This window comes from Lepidochelys olivacea, assembly GCF_965140295.1.
Source record: "Lepidochelys olivacea isolate rLepOli2 genome assembly, chromosome: 2".
Lineage (NCBI taxonomy): Eukaryota > Metazoa > Chordata > Testudines > Cheloniidae > Lepidochelys > Lepidochelys olivacea.
This window is the reverse complement of record NC_140412.1, coordinates 202868030-202882124: the sequence shown is the minus strand read 5'-3', so window position 1 is coordinate 202882124 and position 14095 is coordinate 202868030. Positions and strand designations below refer to the sequence as shown.

The following is a 14095-nucleotide window of genomic DNA, read 5'->3' as shown; positions in this document are numbered from 1 at the left end:
TGTGATTAGTGTCTGTTCTTACCATGAATTCAACAAGAAACCTTTATTGCATTTTAGCAGTTAGTGCTTTCACACAGTTACAAAGACGTGTGACTTTTGCCCAAAAATGGGTTGACCAGGTGAGGATGACACTTTAAGACGCATGTAACTTGACTTGCCTCAATCTAGGTTATATTGTACACACTCTGGTACTCTAGTACATTACACATTTTGAATATAATTAGGTATCTTGTCACATCCATTTAGAAGTGCAACCAAAACAGTAATATTATCTCGAGAACCTGCTGCTAATGCAGTTTTTACCAGTTGTTTACTAATGTAATTTGCTGCACTGTCATAGAATGTTGCCAAATTTATTTCTCCTTTGCTGGCAATTTGTGAATGTGATCCACGATTATTAGACAGATATGCTTTTGTTTCATCGTCAAACTGTTTCAATTTTTTAGAACCTTCTTGACTGCCAGAGGCTGACTGAATTATCTCTGTGTGTTGTGAACGTGTTCCATGGTTATTAGACAGACATGCTTTGGTATCAGCTTGTTTTATGTGATTGTCTAACTGCTGCACTTCTTCAGAACTCTCTTTGTTAGAGCCTGGCTGCATCTTGTTTTCATTTTGAGAATCTCTTCTGCTACATGAACATGATTTTTTATTATTTTCTTTCAGACTGCTTTCACATTGATTCTGAAGGAAAGCTTCTTTATTAAAATACCATAATTGGATTCTGTCTTCTAAGTCATTAATATCCATTGAACTACATAAATAGTCTTCATAGGGAACTATTGAATACTGATATTTGTGCATAGAAATCTCTTCTCGCTGGGCATACATTTCCAAATAAGAGGTGAACATCCTTAGAGTTAATATAACCACTTCATTTTTATCCAGAACTTCCCAAAGCCCATTAGAGGCTAAAATAAGGAATTGACATGAATCGTCTATAGGGACAGATATGGTATGTGGTACAGGAATAACATATTTTTTCAACTTTGGATCTCCATGATGTCCAAGGCCACGAGTAGCTCTAATGAGCCCTTCAACTAGTCCTTTTGGTTCATTCGTGCTGATGTTTCCACCATTCTGAAGTATACGGTCTCTTTCCTTTGAATTTGAAGTACTGTGTTCTTTGGTAAGGCAGTAGCTTTTTCCATTTTTGCATAAGACTGCATGTGTATTACCTAAAATAAAATAAGTACATTTTGCATTTCATAGTGCAACTGAATTTTTTTTTACTAAACACTATTCACAGTAATGAGCCATTTTGACAGGTGAAATCTTGTATTGTCAAAAGCTAAGTGAAAGGGACACATTTGCATGCTGACATCCATCCTTATGCTGTTCTGCTTGTCACTGGTCTCTCAAATCTTTGCTGATTGAAGGAGTATTTGTACTTTCTAAAATGTCACTGTAGCATTGTATTTCTAAACTTTTGATGGGTTGTAATTGAAATTCAAAATATCAGGCTAAGAATGTAATTTTGTGTAAATTCCAGCAGCTGATAATGAATTTGAAACATAGTTCAGTGCTTGCAGACAGTGTTGGCCTAAAGGCTTAAATACCTTTCTTAAATAGCTATTTAAAATGTATACATTTTAAAAGTCTTGTATAGTTCCAGAAAGAAATTTTAAGGTACAGGAAAGAAAATAAACAGCTTAGCATTTCTCCTGGTTCCAGTCAGAATGTGCTTGTTAGTCTTTCACAGTGTAGTCTGTAGTTTTTTTTAGTACTTATGTCTCTTGTAAGGAAGAGAAACTTAAATTAAATTTTTGTGACTTGGTGTTCCTTTGTAATTTATACCATGATCAAATACTGCAGTGATGGTTGTAATCTAATCAATGGGATAGCTATAACTGATTATGCATATTATGTATTGCCACTTACATTAAAATATTCTGCTTAATTTTCCTGTCACCATGCTGTACACAGAGTAGCACCTCAATTACAGTTAATTGCTTTTTTAAAAAGTACATGCTTTTGCAAGATCCAAAAGACTTGTGGTGGTATGATCTTTGAAATGGAAAAAGCTTAAGTCTCAATACAAGGTGCGCATGTTAAAGTGCAAATTAGGACATGCCAGCTTGTTGTTGTTGTTCTCAGGAATAAGGTATCTTAAATTTTCTCTGAAGTTGTATGATGAGTTGTTGTAACCTCATATGAAAGGCCATTAAATTGACTAATTCCATGCTATATCAACTAATTTGACAATAGCACTAATTTATTCTGAGGATTAACAGTACTATGCTCCTCTGCAGCCTGAGGTGGAGAACCTTTGATCCAGCAGGGGAAAGAAAATGCTTGGGTCCTTCTAAGAATGGCATCTCACCTCTTAGTGGGTTTAAGGAAGAGGGACTCCATAATGGATTTCCTGAATTGAAGAATGTAGTGGAAGATCACTGACTGTGTGGCACAGCCAGAGGGCAGTGGGTCTTCAGTTCTTTCCCCTGCCTGGAATGACATACTGCATCTGGCAGCAATGGTTCCTTCCCTCTTATTTTGAGATAGAGTAAGATCAGGTTTCTGGGCCTCAGAAGGAATTTTTCCCCTGTTGCTAGATTGGCCCCGGCAGGCTAAGTTTTGTCACCTTTCCTGCTGCAGCCTAGGAAGACCCAGAAGTTAGGATAGGTGAGGCTGGGAGGTGTTTATCTAGTTACAACTTGTTGGGTATCTAGTGCAGGTATTTGGTCCTGCTTCCAATTATAGACCAGAATTGGAAGCAGGATTAGGGGAGCACATCCCCCTAAACAAGGGAATGGATAAATTGTTTGAAGCTCCTAATGTCCCACGGTCATCCTCAACCCACCCGTAAGGGGAGAGAAGGGTTCCAGCAACCATGCTAGGATCAGGTTGAAGGTTTTGGAGTAGCTCTTTCCCAGATGGTACAAATTATGGAAAGAAGTTGAACTTGCATTGTCAGAGTTATTTCCGGATAGTTTTCCAGATGTATTAAATTTATAAAACTGCAGCCCAGTTCAACCATATTCTTGGTGTCTTGTGTGTCCTCTGGCAGTGTCGGAGACAATTCTACTCTGAAAAGTGTAAAAAGGCATCTTATACAACAGTGGTCCGTTTGTGGATTTGGAGACCTACGTTCTTGCTTATGGGACATAACTTTTTTTTTTACTGTTAACTTTTTTTCTTGTTAGCATTGTAGAGCCAGTAGTGAGCTGGATTCTATTCTTTGTATTAACAAAATTGTTTGCTAAATTCAAATCAGTTACCCTTATGCAAGTCCAGTGAAGGCAGTTGAGTCCCACTCTGAACCAAAGGAAGTTTGCCAAACCAAGAATTAAGTCATGGAGTCTACAGATGTCCCCAAGAGCTGGGTGGGTGATTAATGTAGGGGAAATGGAAAAGGTTTAGATGGTACCCTGACATCTCCAATATTCTCCCTCCCTACTCCACAAATCTGCAGGCATCCCATTTCAGTTGCTCACCATATGCTCCAGAAACTCCAGTTCCCCTTTCATATATCAAGAAACAGTGCATACACAATTTCTAAAAAACTCCTATAAAGCCTTAGTGTGCTGACCTCAGCAATTACTGGGTGACTGCAAATGTATGCATGGACCAAATATATGTAAATGGTGACAGTATGAGCTCTGTGTTCTGTTTGCCCAGGCACACTAGAAGCACATGATTTGTTAATTGTGATTTCTAGGTGTGATATGTTACATGAGGTTCCCTTAATTGGATACTTCTTCCCCTATTCTCTATCCCAGTGGTTTGCATGGGTGGGTTTTATGCTAATAACACCTTTCCTGTAACCAGTGGAGTTCTTGCTGATTATATTAGACTGCCCCTTACTTATGGGGACATGAGTATCATAAGCTTCTGGTGGCAGATCATTCTATAATGCAGAGATGCTACATTATATTAAAATTTAGTGAGTTCTAGCGTGATTTTTCCTAATCTCACAGTCCAGACCCACAATATCTCTTTATTGCAGAAAAGGGTTGCTTCTGAGAATTATTACATGGTGGTTTTGTGAAACAACTGTTTTGTCTCTTAAGGCTAAATTGAAAGTTACCAAATTTTCTTGTCTGCTACTCTAAAATTGAACCTAACACTCAACACTTGTAAGATGATGCACCAGCTCTCCCTTGGCATGGGGGAGAGGGGAATCAAGCTTCATTTTAATGGCATATGAATCTAATGAATTTAAAACAAATGGTTCATTGGGTAGTTAGACTTCATTTTTATTCAATTTAATTGACTAAAATATCAAATGATGGATTGTGGTCTTTTTTTTTTTTAATTCTTTTGAAAGGATTGGGCCACAGTACCTCAAAATGACTCCAAGCCCTGTTTCATTACCTGTGTTTGACCTGGACCGTGTGGTTAATAGAGCCTAAGGTGAAGCTTGGGTTGGGAGTGGGACATAGGGCAGAGCATTTTAGATATGAGGGGGCTGAGGAATCATCCCAAAATTGCTGCATTTGGACCATGTTACCATCCCATTGAACTATACATGCTTTCCCCTACTACATAAAGTGACAGATGGGTTCCAACATTTTCCTGGCTAACAGTAACCAATGACCCAAACAAATCGGGCTGAATGGAGTTCCCATTTCTCCCAGATTAAGTGCAATTCTTAATCTCATAGCTGGTTTCCAAGTACTAGTGGGATAGGAGCACATAAAATGCTCCTCGTAATTGTACAAGCTGGTCTAACTGGCCATTGTCAGATACTTGTTTGGTGCAATGGAGAGTGATGTCTTTAAATTTTCTTAATTTTAAAGCACTAGTGCTACGAAGTCTCAATTTAATGATCAGAGATGATTTCCATGCCAAAAGATACCCTTTTGTTTCTATTTATCCTGGGTCTGTCTTCTCACTGTAGAATCTGGTTTAGACTGGGAATGATCCTGCTTTTTGTTCTGTTTTGAGACCTGTGACACATCTGCAAAGCAGTTGAATACTTTGCTTCAAATCCCCCAAGGACCTTGTATACACTAGTGAATTTTACCCCAAAAATTCCCCAAGGAGATTTAATGAACAGAGATATAACTAGTGAAAGCTAACAGCGCCTTGTCTAGACTAAGGCTACCGCTGTGCATCTGAACTGTGGATAGCAGTGGTGAGAATTTATTGGTAATGTTCCCTATTGTAATTGTCAGTTGACGTACTTGTGGCTATTGCAGCTCTAGCCAGGTAAAAGCAAGATTCTTCCACCTAAAACACTCACAAAGGGGAAAAGAATCTGCGTAAATTACCCCTGAACATTACATTTCAAGAGATTGGTAGCACTAGCTCTCCTCCCCACGTAACAACAGAATAAAAGAGGAGGCAATTACTCTTGGTTGGCTTCATTGACCCAGTACTATAAACAGCAGAAGCAGCCAGACCCTTGTCTAAACCCAAGCACCTGAGCTGCTACTAATGCCAGTGTTTTGTTGTGGTGGGAGCGGGGTAAAATTCCCTAGTGTAGACATTGCATATGTGTGTCTACTTAAGTTTGACCCACGTTTGGCTTAAGTTTTCACCAAAGTTAAAATGAATAAGGCCTGGGGAAAGGGAAGACTTCTGATTTTGTGCCTTAAAATGACAGCATGTCCCACACTAAACCTTCAGTTTTCCTCTCAACTGTTTGTTCCACTTTTTTATGCCGGTCGCTTTTCCTGCATCCCTCAAAGTCTTGTAATTATACCAGTGACCCTAAATGTTCACTTAATTTACAGCTGTAAGCCAAACATACTATCAGATATATGGATGAACTGTCTTATAGAATAAGCTTGATACTTATTGTCTGACATTAGCATCCATTGCACAGGGTTTCATCATGTACCCTCCAGAATGTCAAATAAAACCTCTTACCACTAACCTTGCCTTAGATTTTTTTTTCCCATTGTAATTGGGGATGGGAGGAAAGCACCCCCCCCAAAAAAAATGCCCAACCCCTAGCCCAAAAAACAACAAACAACAATTCCATAAGTCAATAACTTACATACCAATGTTAGCAATATGCAGTATCCCGGTACTGCTTTCGGATGGCTTTGCTGAGTTATTGCTGTTGTTTTCAAGCAGCATTGTCTCCTCTTGTTCCTTGATGCTCTTTTCCTTTTCATCACTGATCCTTTCCACTAAACAGGTAACAGCTGTGCAGCTACTCCAGCGAACTTTGGAAACCTCATTCCTTCCAAGTCGTAAAAGTCTGTCCATTCTCCAAAAGGACTTAGCATATGCTTTGTGAATCCATTCATAAATGTTTGGCTTGGTTGTCTTATCACTATCTGTTTTACCAGAAAAAACCTTTTCCTGATCCCTGTAATTTCCCTTGATTACTGTGACAAAAGAATCTAGGATCTGTTCCTCTTTTCCACTGACTTTGTAAGAGGAATCAGTCTGAGACAGCTGGTCAAGAAATAAAAGTGGAAACTCTGCTGAAACTGTCTCAGCAGCAAACACACCATGATATCCATCAAATAAGCCCAAAAAACACGTATCTGACCTATTTCCATAATTATCTAGCACAATGAATATGTCTTCCATATCTCCTCGCCATGTTGAATTTTTGTCTTGGCAAATTGCTAATGCTTTTATTAGAGAATTGCTTACTTTCTTGAGGTATCCAGAACTGTCAAGAATATTATCAACATTAAAATATGGGGTGCCCTTTGATTTATTCTTAAGTAGCTCTAGTGAACAATCAATCTTCTGTTTCTCTCTTTCAGTGTATTTAGACAACTTGATCAGTCTTGAAATTAATTGCTGTCTCTGAAGTAAAAGTTTGTTGGTGTCTGTTTCAAGCCATGGACGATGATAACCCAGTAGAGCTAGGGCTTTGTGCTCTTTTTTATGATAAAAAAGTTGATGTGGGTATATTGTTTGTTGACATATTGAACAAAGAACTGGAATATCCCCAAAATCTACTTTCCTGGGCACAAAACCAACCTTCTCAGCCTGATCTTCCTCATGTCTGTAGAGTTCAAAGTCAGCTGTTTTTAAGGTACATTGTAAATTTGGTTCCCATGTCATTCTGCAAAAGGAGTTGAATGTTGTTAAAATCCCCTTTTAATATCCAATACAATTACAATAATCTAGCCTTCATACATGCCTCTTTTAATCTCAAAATTATTAGAATTACTTTATATTCATGTATATGTCCGAGAAGCTGGAAGATTTAAGATGAATGCACATGGTATATAAAATTACAAACTTGGGTTGCAAAGCCAAGCACTCAAAAGTTAGAAAATGCCAGAATTCGGGGCATAGACTGAACAGCGCTCACACTGCATAAGCAGCTGCTTTTGTTTGTTTGTTTTATCCTTGTCCAATGTATATGGTCCCACTCCTTATTTACAGCACACTATTAAAACACTTCTTTGAATACAGAATTATTAATTTCTTCATGGGCTTTTGTGTGGGTGTTGTGAAAATGAGACACTGGTAATAGGGCACTATCCCCATTTTATAGATGTGGAAGGGAAGTGCAGAGAAATTAAGGTAATGTTGGATGCCCAATTTGAGACTCCTAGCGTCAAAGAAACATATGTAAATAGCACTTTATATGTTCAAAGTGCAGCTCCCATTGACGACAATTTTAGCTGTAAAAACTCAGCCTTAAGGTCTCAAGTGGAAAAATAGTATGTATTTATGTAATTAAGACTCTCATCATTTATATGCACAAAGGGACTGAATTAACATTGCACAGGTGGCCTTAATTCTGGCCTTTTCCTAACTTTTGAGTGTTTGACTTTGCAACCTTATGTTCTTTAATGTTGTTTTTTATGTGTAATTTCCTAGCTTTTTAAAAAAGCAAACAGAAAAAACGTTGCCATGCTGTGGCTTCATATTGACCCCTTCATGACTCATAAACAGGGTTGTAACCTTTAGATCCACAGCACAGACCTCTGTCACTTGAGCTAAGGGAACAACTGATAGATACTAATAGCAGGTTTTCTTGGCTTCCATTTCAGTTTCTTCAGAGGAGTATTCTCTAGTGGGCATAGACCCTTCTATCCCTGTGCCTCCCAAACCTAACCCCTTTTGCTGGATCTTTCTCTCCCTGTCTCTCAATTCCTTGTCAGAGTCTCTACTCCCCATGCTTCTTGTCCCACTTTCCAATCCCCCAGACAGGACCAGCTCTAGGCACCAGCAAAGCAAGCACAATTCCAGGGGCGGCATTCCGGCCACCCTTTTTTTTTTTTTTTTTTGCTTGGGCAGCTCTACTTTCGGAGTTTGGGGCAGCAAAAAAGCCAGCCCTGCTCCCAGACCCCCCATCCAAGTCCCAATCTTTCCCCAACCCTATCTCCCAGTTTCCCATCTAAGCAACTTGTTCTAATCCCCACCTGACTTTTTGTGCAATCTCAGTCTTCCCCCACACTGGCTCTATGTCCCCTTGCCCTGCCAGTCCCAATTTCCCCCTACCCCTGGCTCCTCATATGATTTCAGTCTCCTCCCATTCCTAGCTCCCACAGTCTCCTTGCCCAGCTGGTCCCAGTATCATTCCCACCACCACTTCCTTGTTTTAGTCTACTCTTTCCACCCCATCTCAGCCGCAGGTCCAGCTCTTGTCCCCTCTTCATTTCAGTCTTCATCCTCCACACTGACTGAACCAGCAGGGGGAACATTGAAATCAGAGGAGAGAGAGTTTCCCTGTTCTCAGATCTTAGGCCTGACACTACTGGAGCAGCAAGTGCAGAGAAAGTCTTGTTCAACCACTGCAGCTCCTGCATGTAGCATGCTCAGTGCAGATGGAATTGTCAGGGAATTTAGCTATCAACCACTAATAAAGTCTCTATGGAGCATGTGTGAACTGAGATTTTCCAGGAGCTTATAACTTGACATACTTGGAAAGATGTGCCTTATGCCATCCCTAGGCAAATATCCGACACCAGGGTGAATCCCTTGCCAAATTCCTAATCCCTGCTCTCGAGCATGGGGGCACAGGAGTGTCTCAGTTATAAGGATGTGTTTTAACATGGGCAAAACAATGTGTTTTTCCTAGTCTTATTCTTGGAAACAAATTAAAAACAAATAAATAAAATTAAATTAAAATAAATCAGTCTGAAGCGTGGAAAAAATCCACTCAAATAGCTAACGCTATAAGTGGAAAAGATGGTATTATAAGGGAAAGTGTCAGACAACTTTATCGATAGGTCACTACCAGCTCTGCTTATAATATGTAATGGCTAAGAAATCATGCAGATGGTATTTTGAAGCACTTAAACTCTCTCCTTTGCTTACATTACTGTAATGTGATATATGTATAAAAATCACAACTCCTTGTGTAGCATTACCTGGCTCTAGATAAATAGATTAACTAGTGTGTGTACATAGGTTCTCAGATACTACAATGATAGGTACAGTATAAGAACCTAGAAGTGTTTGTGTGTGGCACAGCTAACTACAGTATACAGCATTCTATCTAGCAAATACACATACATGCTGTGTTTGTATGTATGAGTACATATGTATAAATATAAGAGAGAAAATAGCATTTGTTATAGGTAAGACTGCAAAATAATTTTCACTGTAACTTTTAGTCACCAACGTAATTTTTCAATATACTCTTGAAATACAGTGGGGAGACACCCACCAGCAAGGCCATGTCTTTGTCAACCATTTCTTACTCCCAAATGCAGGGCTGCCCTGCTGTAGGAACTCTTCCCTAAAGTGCCTTTCTGGGGGCTGGCCCTTTAAATGTGGTAGACCCAAGCAGCTGCAGGCCCAAGGTGTCTACCTGGCAATTAGCACTGTGGCCTGTAGTTCCCTATTGCCAACCTGGTAATTATCCTACTTGGCATCTGAAAGACGGGGATATTTTCTGATGGCAGGGGGTTGGTCAAACAAAATTTTCCATTGATTTTTGTTCTTAGTCAAAGGAGACTTAAAATATTTTTGCTATGGTAAAAAGCCTGCAATATATTTAAGATGCCTTATTGAACCTAATACCTCTGATTAGTTTGAGACAGGAAAAATCATTTAAAAAGTTATACATGGACTCCCCCCTTCTGTGGTCAGTAGCATCTGCTACAATATTAGTAAACCCTTATTAAAACCTTTGTAATATCATAGTGTGTGTTCTCCCTGCCCAGACAGGTAGCTATTGCTCTCAGGCTCCAGGAGCTATTTGTATGAGGGAGGTGGTGTCTTGCTGAAATATGTACAGCAAGATTCTCTTAAAATGCTGCACGGCCTTAACAATGCAGAGGAAATAATTGCACATGTAACCCTCTGTTTGCTGGAAGTGGTACTCTGTCCCCCTCTGGTGGTGGCTAGGCCCCTTAGAGATTCACGAGCCTGCTACAGGCTTGGCCAGTGGTTCTCCGCCCACAGCCCAATCAGCACACAGCTCGGTCCATGTGCCATCCTCAGGGCATACAGGTATCTATACATATCTATTGTCTGGATGCGGCACACATAGTTGCATATGTGACTCACAGTGGTTAATTGGTTGAGAATTACTAGCCTTGGCTAACAGAGAGGTGTGTCTTAGCTCATGCATTTAGCTCCAGAGTTCCCAGGTTTGATCCTCACTGCCAATACCCATGTGAGGGTCAGCATTACACACACATGAAAAAAGGTTGCAGCTTCTGTGATTATGGTGCTCTCTCCATGGTTTTGTTGCATTCTGCATATTTTAAATTTTGAACTGAAGGATCAAAAAAGCGGTGGCATCAAAAAGGCCTGATGTAAGTGGGGGCATTTCTAGACTAAATAGGGGTAGAGTTTTTACAGTCTTGGTTCTGCACAAAAGTTGTCTGGTTTAACTAAAATCAGTTTTCAAATTAAATTACTTAAATCAGTGCTTTCCCACTGGTGGGCACTCTTAGGGTTTGTCTGCACAGGAAAATTGTACTAGTTACACTGCTAGAATTAAACAAGGATAGTTACACTGGTATAAATCCTCGTGTGGACACTCTTATACCAGAATAAGAGTGTCCACATGGCACTGGTAGGTGTTATACTGTCTTTATGATTGACTCATTTTCCCCCTGCTTGTTTTTTCCAGGAGAGCTATAAGGTCTTGACTTCCCTATTTCTGCTGGAGGGCGGAAGAACTGCAGGGAAATAGTGATATCACAATATACTGAAACTGAGTTACCGCTTTCTGAGCCCTACATTGAGTGGGAGAGGAATGAGAAGACTTAAGGTTCCAGACTATTGCAATATCCCTGTGCAACTCCAGTGCTCCAGCAAGAAAAGAGAAGCCAAGACAGGTACTGCTGATGTGTTTAAACATAAAAATAAAGCAGAGAAAAACCACACCTTAAAATGGCGAGGAAAAAAATGTCAGGTCACCTTATTAAAGAGCAGTAAAAGGGCACCAACAATATAATATTTGCTAAGCAGTTTGCATCTGAGAGCCCATGCATTAAATCTTGGTTAAAATGTTACTACTATAAAATGTAGGCTACTTGGCTTCTGTAGGACTACTCATGTGAGCAAAGCTACTATCAGGCCATAGGATTGTGGGCCACGGGCTAATATTGCACAATGCACCACGATCTTAGGAACATTTTAGTTCTGGGCATTGGTTTACTGCTATACTGCTATTGCACTCTGAGCTGGTCAATATGGGTATAGCATATAGTTAGTCTGTATCTGCTGCTGCTACAGTTGGGCTATAATGCAGTCTAGTGAGGTGACATTTCAATCACATGGTTTGTAATTTGTGAACCTGCCAGTAATTAAACTGAGCATCAAAAATCTGATGTGTAATGAAAAGTAAAATGTACAGATGTTACTTTTGTGTAGCCATTAAGAATGCAGTATCCAAATGAAAGAGCCCTGTAAACAGCTTTCCTTACCCACGTCATTCCTCTCCCTTCTCCAGGATGTGCTCCTTCCTCACTTACCTGTCATGGCCATCACCTCAACTGTAAATTCTTTGGGCCACAGGACCTTCTTCCTTGAGCTTTCTCTGAAACCCCTCCTGTACTTGTGGGCACTACAAGGTAATCACTACTACAAATAATAATAATATGGATGCAGGAAAGGTGGTTGGCTGACTTACCTTTGCAGTCTAGCATGTATAGGAAGAGGAGGAGAAGTAAAAGATGATGTGTCTCTGAGGTCATAGTCTCCCTGAAAATGTCATCATAATATCACCCAACACAACATTTTTCATCCTCCAAAGGCCACAGTGTGGGAAATTCTCCCTGAACAAGGATCATTCATACCCCCGCCCCATTGTTTTTCATCTCCTTCCCTTCCCTCCTGTCTCCCTCTCTCCTCCCTTCTTTCTCAATCGTCCATTCCTTCTCTGTCCCACGTTTCTTCCCTGAGCTTGCTTGTCCCTATCAGTCCCTCCTTGCCAATGGTGTGGAAATGCTGCTCATACTATCTCTATGCTGTCAGGTCTTCTCCTCTCCTTCTGACTTGTGCTCTGTTCCCTCCGCATGTAATACATGGACAGGTTGGAGGTAGCTCAAAAGGGAATTGCTTGCACTCGAGAATGTTGATGTTCCCACTACCATTACAACCGTCTAGCAGGCATGTCACATGCCTGGCAGCCACACAAATGCTTCCAATGGGAACTAGTATTCACAGCATCACAGGTACAGCTCTTCCTCTGAGCATCGATAAGCTCTGTGTCTCCCTGCTCCACTGTAGTGCCAGTGTAGACCGCAAGGGCTGGCATAGTGGCTGCAATGGTGCAATTGGTCCCTTAGTGCAATTCCACAATGCTCCGGCCCTACCTCTCAGTGACAGCTCTGACTGCCCAGAGCATGGCTCTGTCACTTATCAAGATACCCCCTTACCAGGTGTATGCAGGCCCAATATTTATCTGGTCTCAACGCTACCCAGCCCCTTACCCTAAAACCCCAACTACAAAAGCAGCATCAGAGGCCCACAAGTTTACTGTAAAATAAAATTTATATAAGCTGTATTGAATACTTCTAAAACCTATATAAAAACTCCACCCGAAAGACAAACTCCCTTGTTAGCCAGCACAGCAATCACATCATAAACCTTCTACCAGGGCACTTATGTCATTGTGGGGTGGACTCAGAGGCCATGCACAGCCTCAGAACATCTGAAAAAGGGACCATAGCAAAAGGGACATTAGTTAGGGGCTGGACAGGAACACTACACTGTGTCTTCCCCAAGTGAATCAATATATCTTACCATAATGCTCTAGCACCCTCTGGTCAGCACCAACCCATGGTATACCCAGAGCAATGATACAGCCCCACTAGGCCCCCACTGCAGGACATATGGGAAGGGGGGAAGGGGAATTTGGCTGGCCACATGGACGGGGAGGGCCTAGAGGAACTTGGGCCCAGACCACTCCCGTTTCTGGATCCTAGAGAAAAACACAAGAGATGGAAGCTGTTAGTTTAGCTACAAAGCAAAAGAAGAAAATACAAACATAATTAGAATAATTATAGAATAAATGAATGAACATAATTAAGCTCCTTACTTCCCTCCTTGAGAACAGACACTCAATGCTGATGGTGCTCAGCATAATATTGCCTGATACTTCATGCCATCGTCTGTGTGGCAGCAAATTCAGGAGTTGCTACTAAGTTTCCACCATCGCATTTGCAAGTGTGAGGGTGTAAAAGGGTGTCATCTCAGTCCCTTAGGACAGACATGCAGTTCTTTGTGAAGAGCAGATCCATTCAAAGGGGGCAATGGAACCAACCAAAAGTGCTGCAAATGTACACTTACGTATTCTAGGTATTATGCATCTGCTTCAGGGAGCTGTGCTGGCCATTGTAGGTCAGGTGCAACAACCTACAAACCTGTAATCCTTGCAGTAACAGCTATGCCGTGGACATGGTGCACTCTTTGCACTCCAAACAGAATGCTTCGTAGGTACGCACTGAGCTGTTGCAGCTTGCACCAGTGCAGGTTGCAGTGGTGTTAATTTGACCCATAAATATTGAAGCAAATCCGAAGGGCGTTTACACCATTGGTATGAGGTGGCCACAACAGGAAAACCTCTAAGCCTTTTCCGGGACAGTTGCAGAGAAAGGCATACAAGTTTTCCTAATGTAGCTGCATGCACCTGATGGAAGTAAGTGGCTGTGTCTTCCTTAGCATTTTGCTTTCTCTCATAGCACAGTAATACCAACAGTGCAGCTCCAATGCTGGCAGCAATAGAAGCAGCATGGAATAGTCCAGCTACTGCATTTTTAACTCC

The 14095-nt window shown here is 40.9% G+C and overlaps 1 protein-coding gene across 2 annotated transcripts; it reads right to left on the bottom strand.

Moving 5' to 3' along the window:
- Nucleotides 1–28: 28 nt before the first annotated feature.
- PP2D1 (protein phosphatase 2C like domain containing 1) lies at nucleotides 29–13142 on the bottom strand. 2 transcript variants are annotated; one of them, XM_084618837.1, is made up of 3 exons: nucleotides 13075–13142; nucleotides 5949–6976; nucleotides 29–1178 (listed from the first exon to the last, which is right to left on the bottom strand). In XM_084618837.1, the coding sequence occupies exons 2-3, from the start codon at nucleotides 6973–6975 to the stop codon at nucleotides 202–204; spliced, it is 2004 nt and encodes a 667-aa protein (XP_084474963.1). In that variant the 5' UTR covers nucleotide 6976; nucleotides 13075–13142; the 3' UTR covers nucleotides 29–201. The 2 variants fall into 2 exon arrangements, with proteins under 2 accessions (XP_084474963.1, XP_084474962.1); XM_084618836.1 differs by lacking the exon at nucleotides 13075–13142 and adding an exon at nucleotides 11960–12025.
- Between the last annotated feature and the right edge of the window lie 953 nt (nucleotides 13143–14095).

Bases quoted from the DNA above. Each gene is read 5' to 3' on its own strand.
- PP2D1 (XM_084618837.1), bottom strand. From the start codon at position 6,975: ATGACATGGGAACCAAATTTACAATGTACCTTAAAAACAGCTGACTTT. The intron at 1,179-5,948 runs GTATGTAAGTTA...ATTTTATTTTAG, and splicing joins ACTGCATATTGCTAACATTG to GTAATACACATGCAGTCTTA.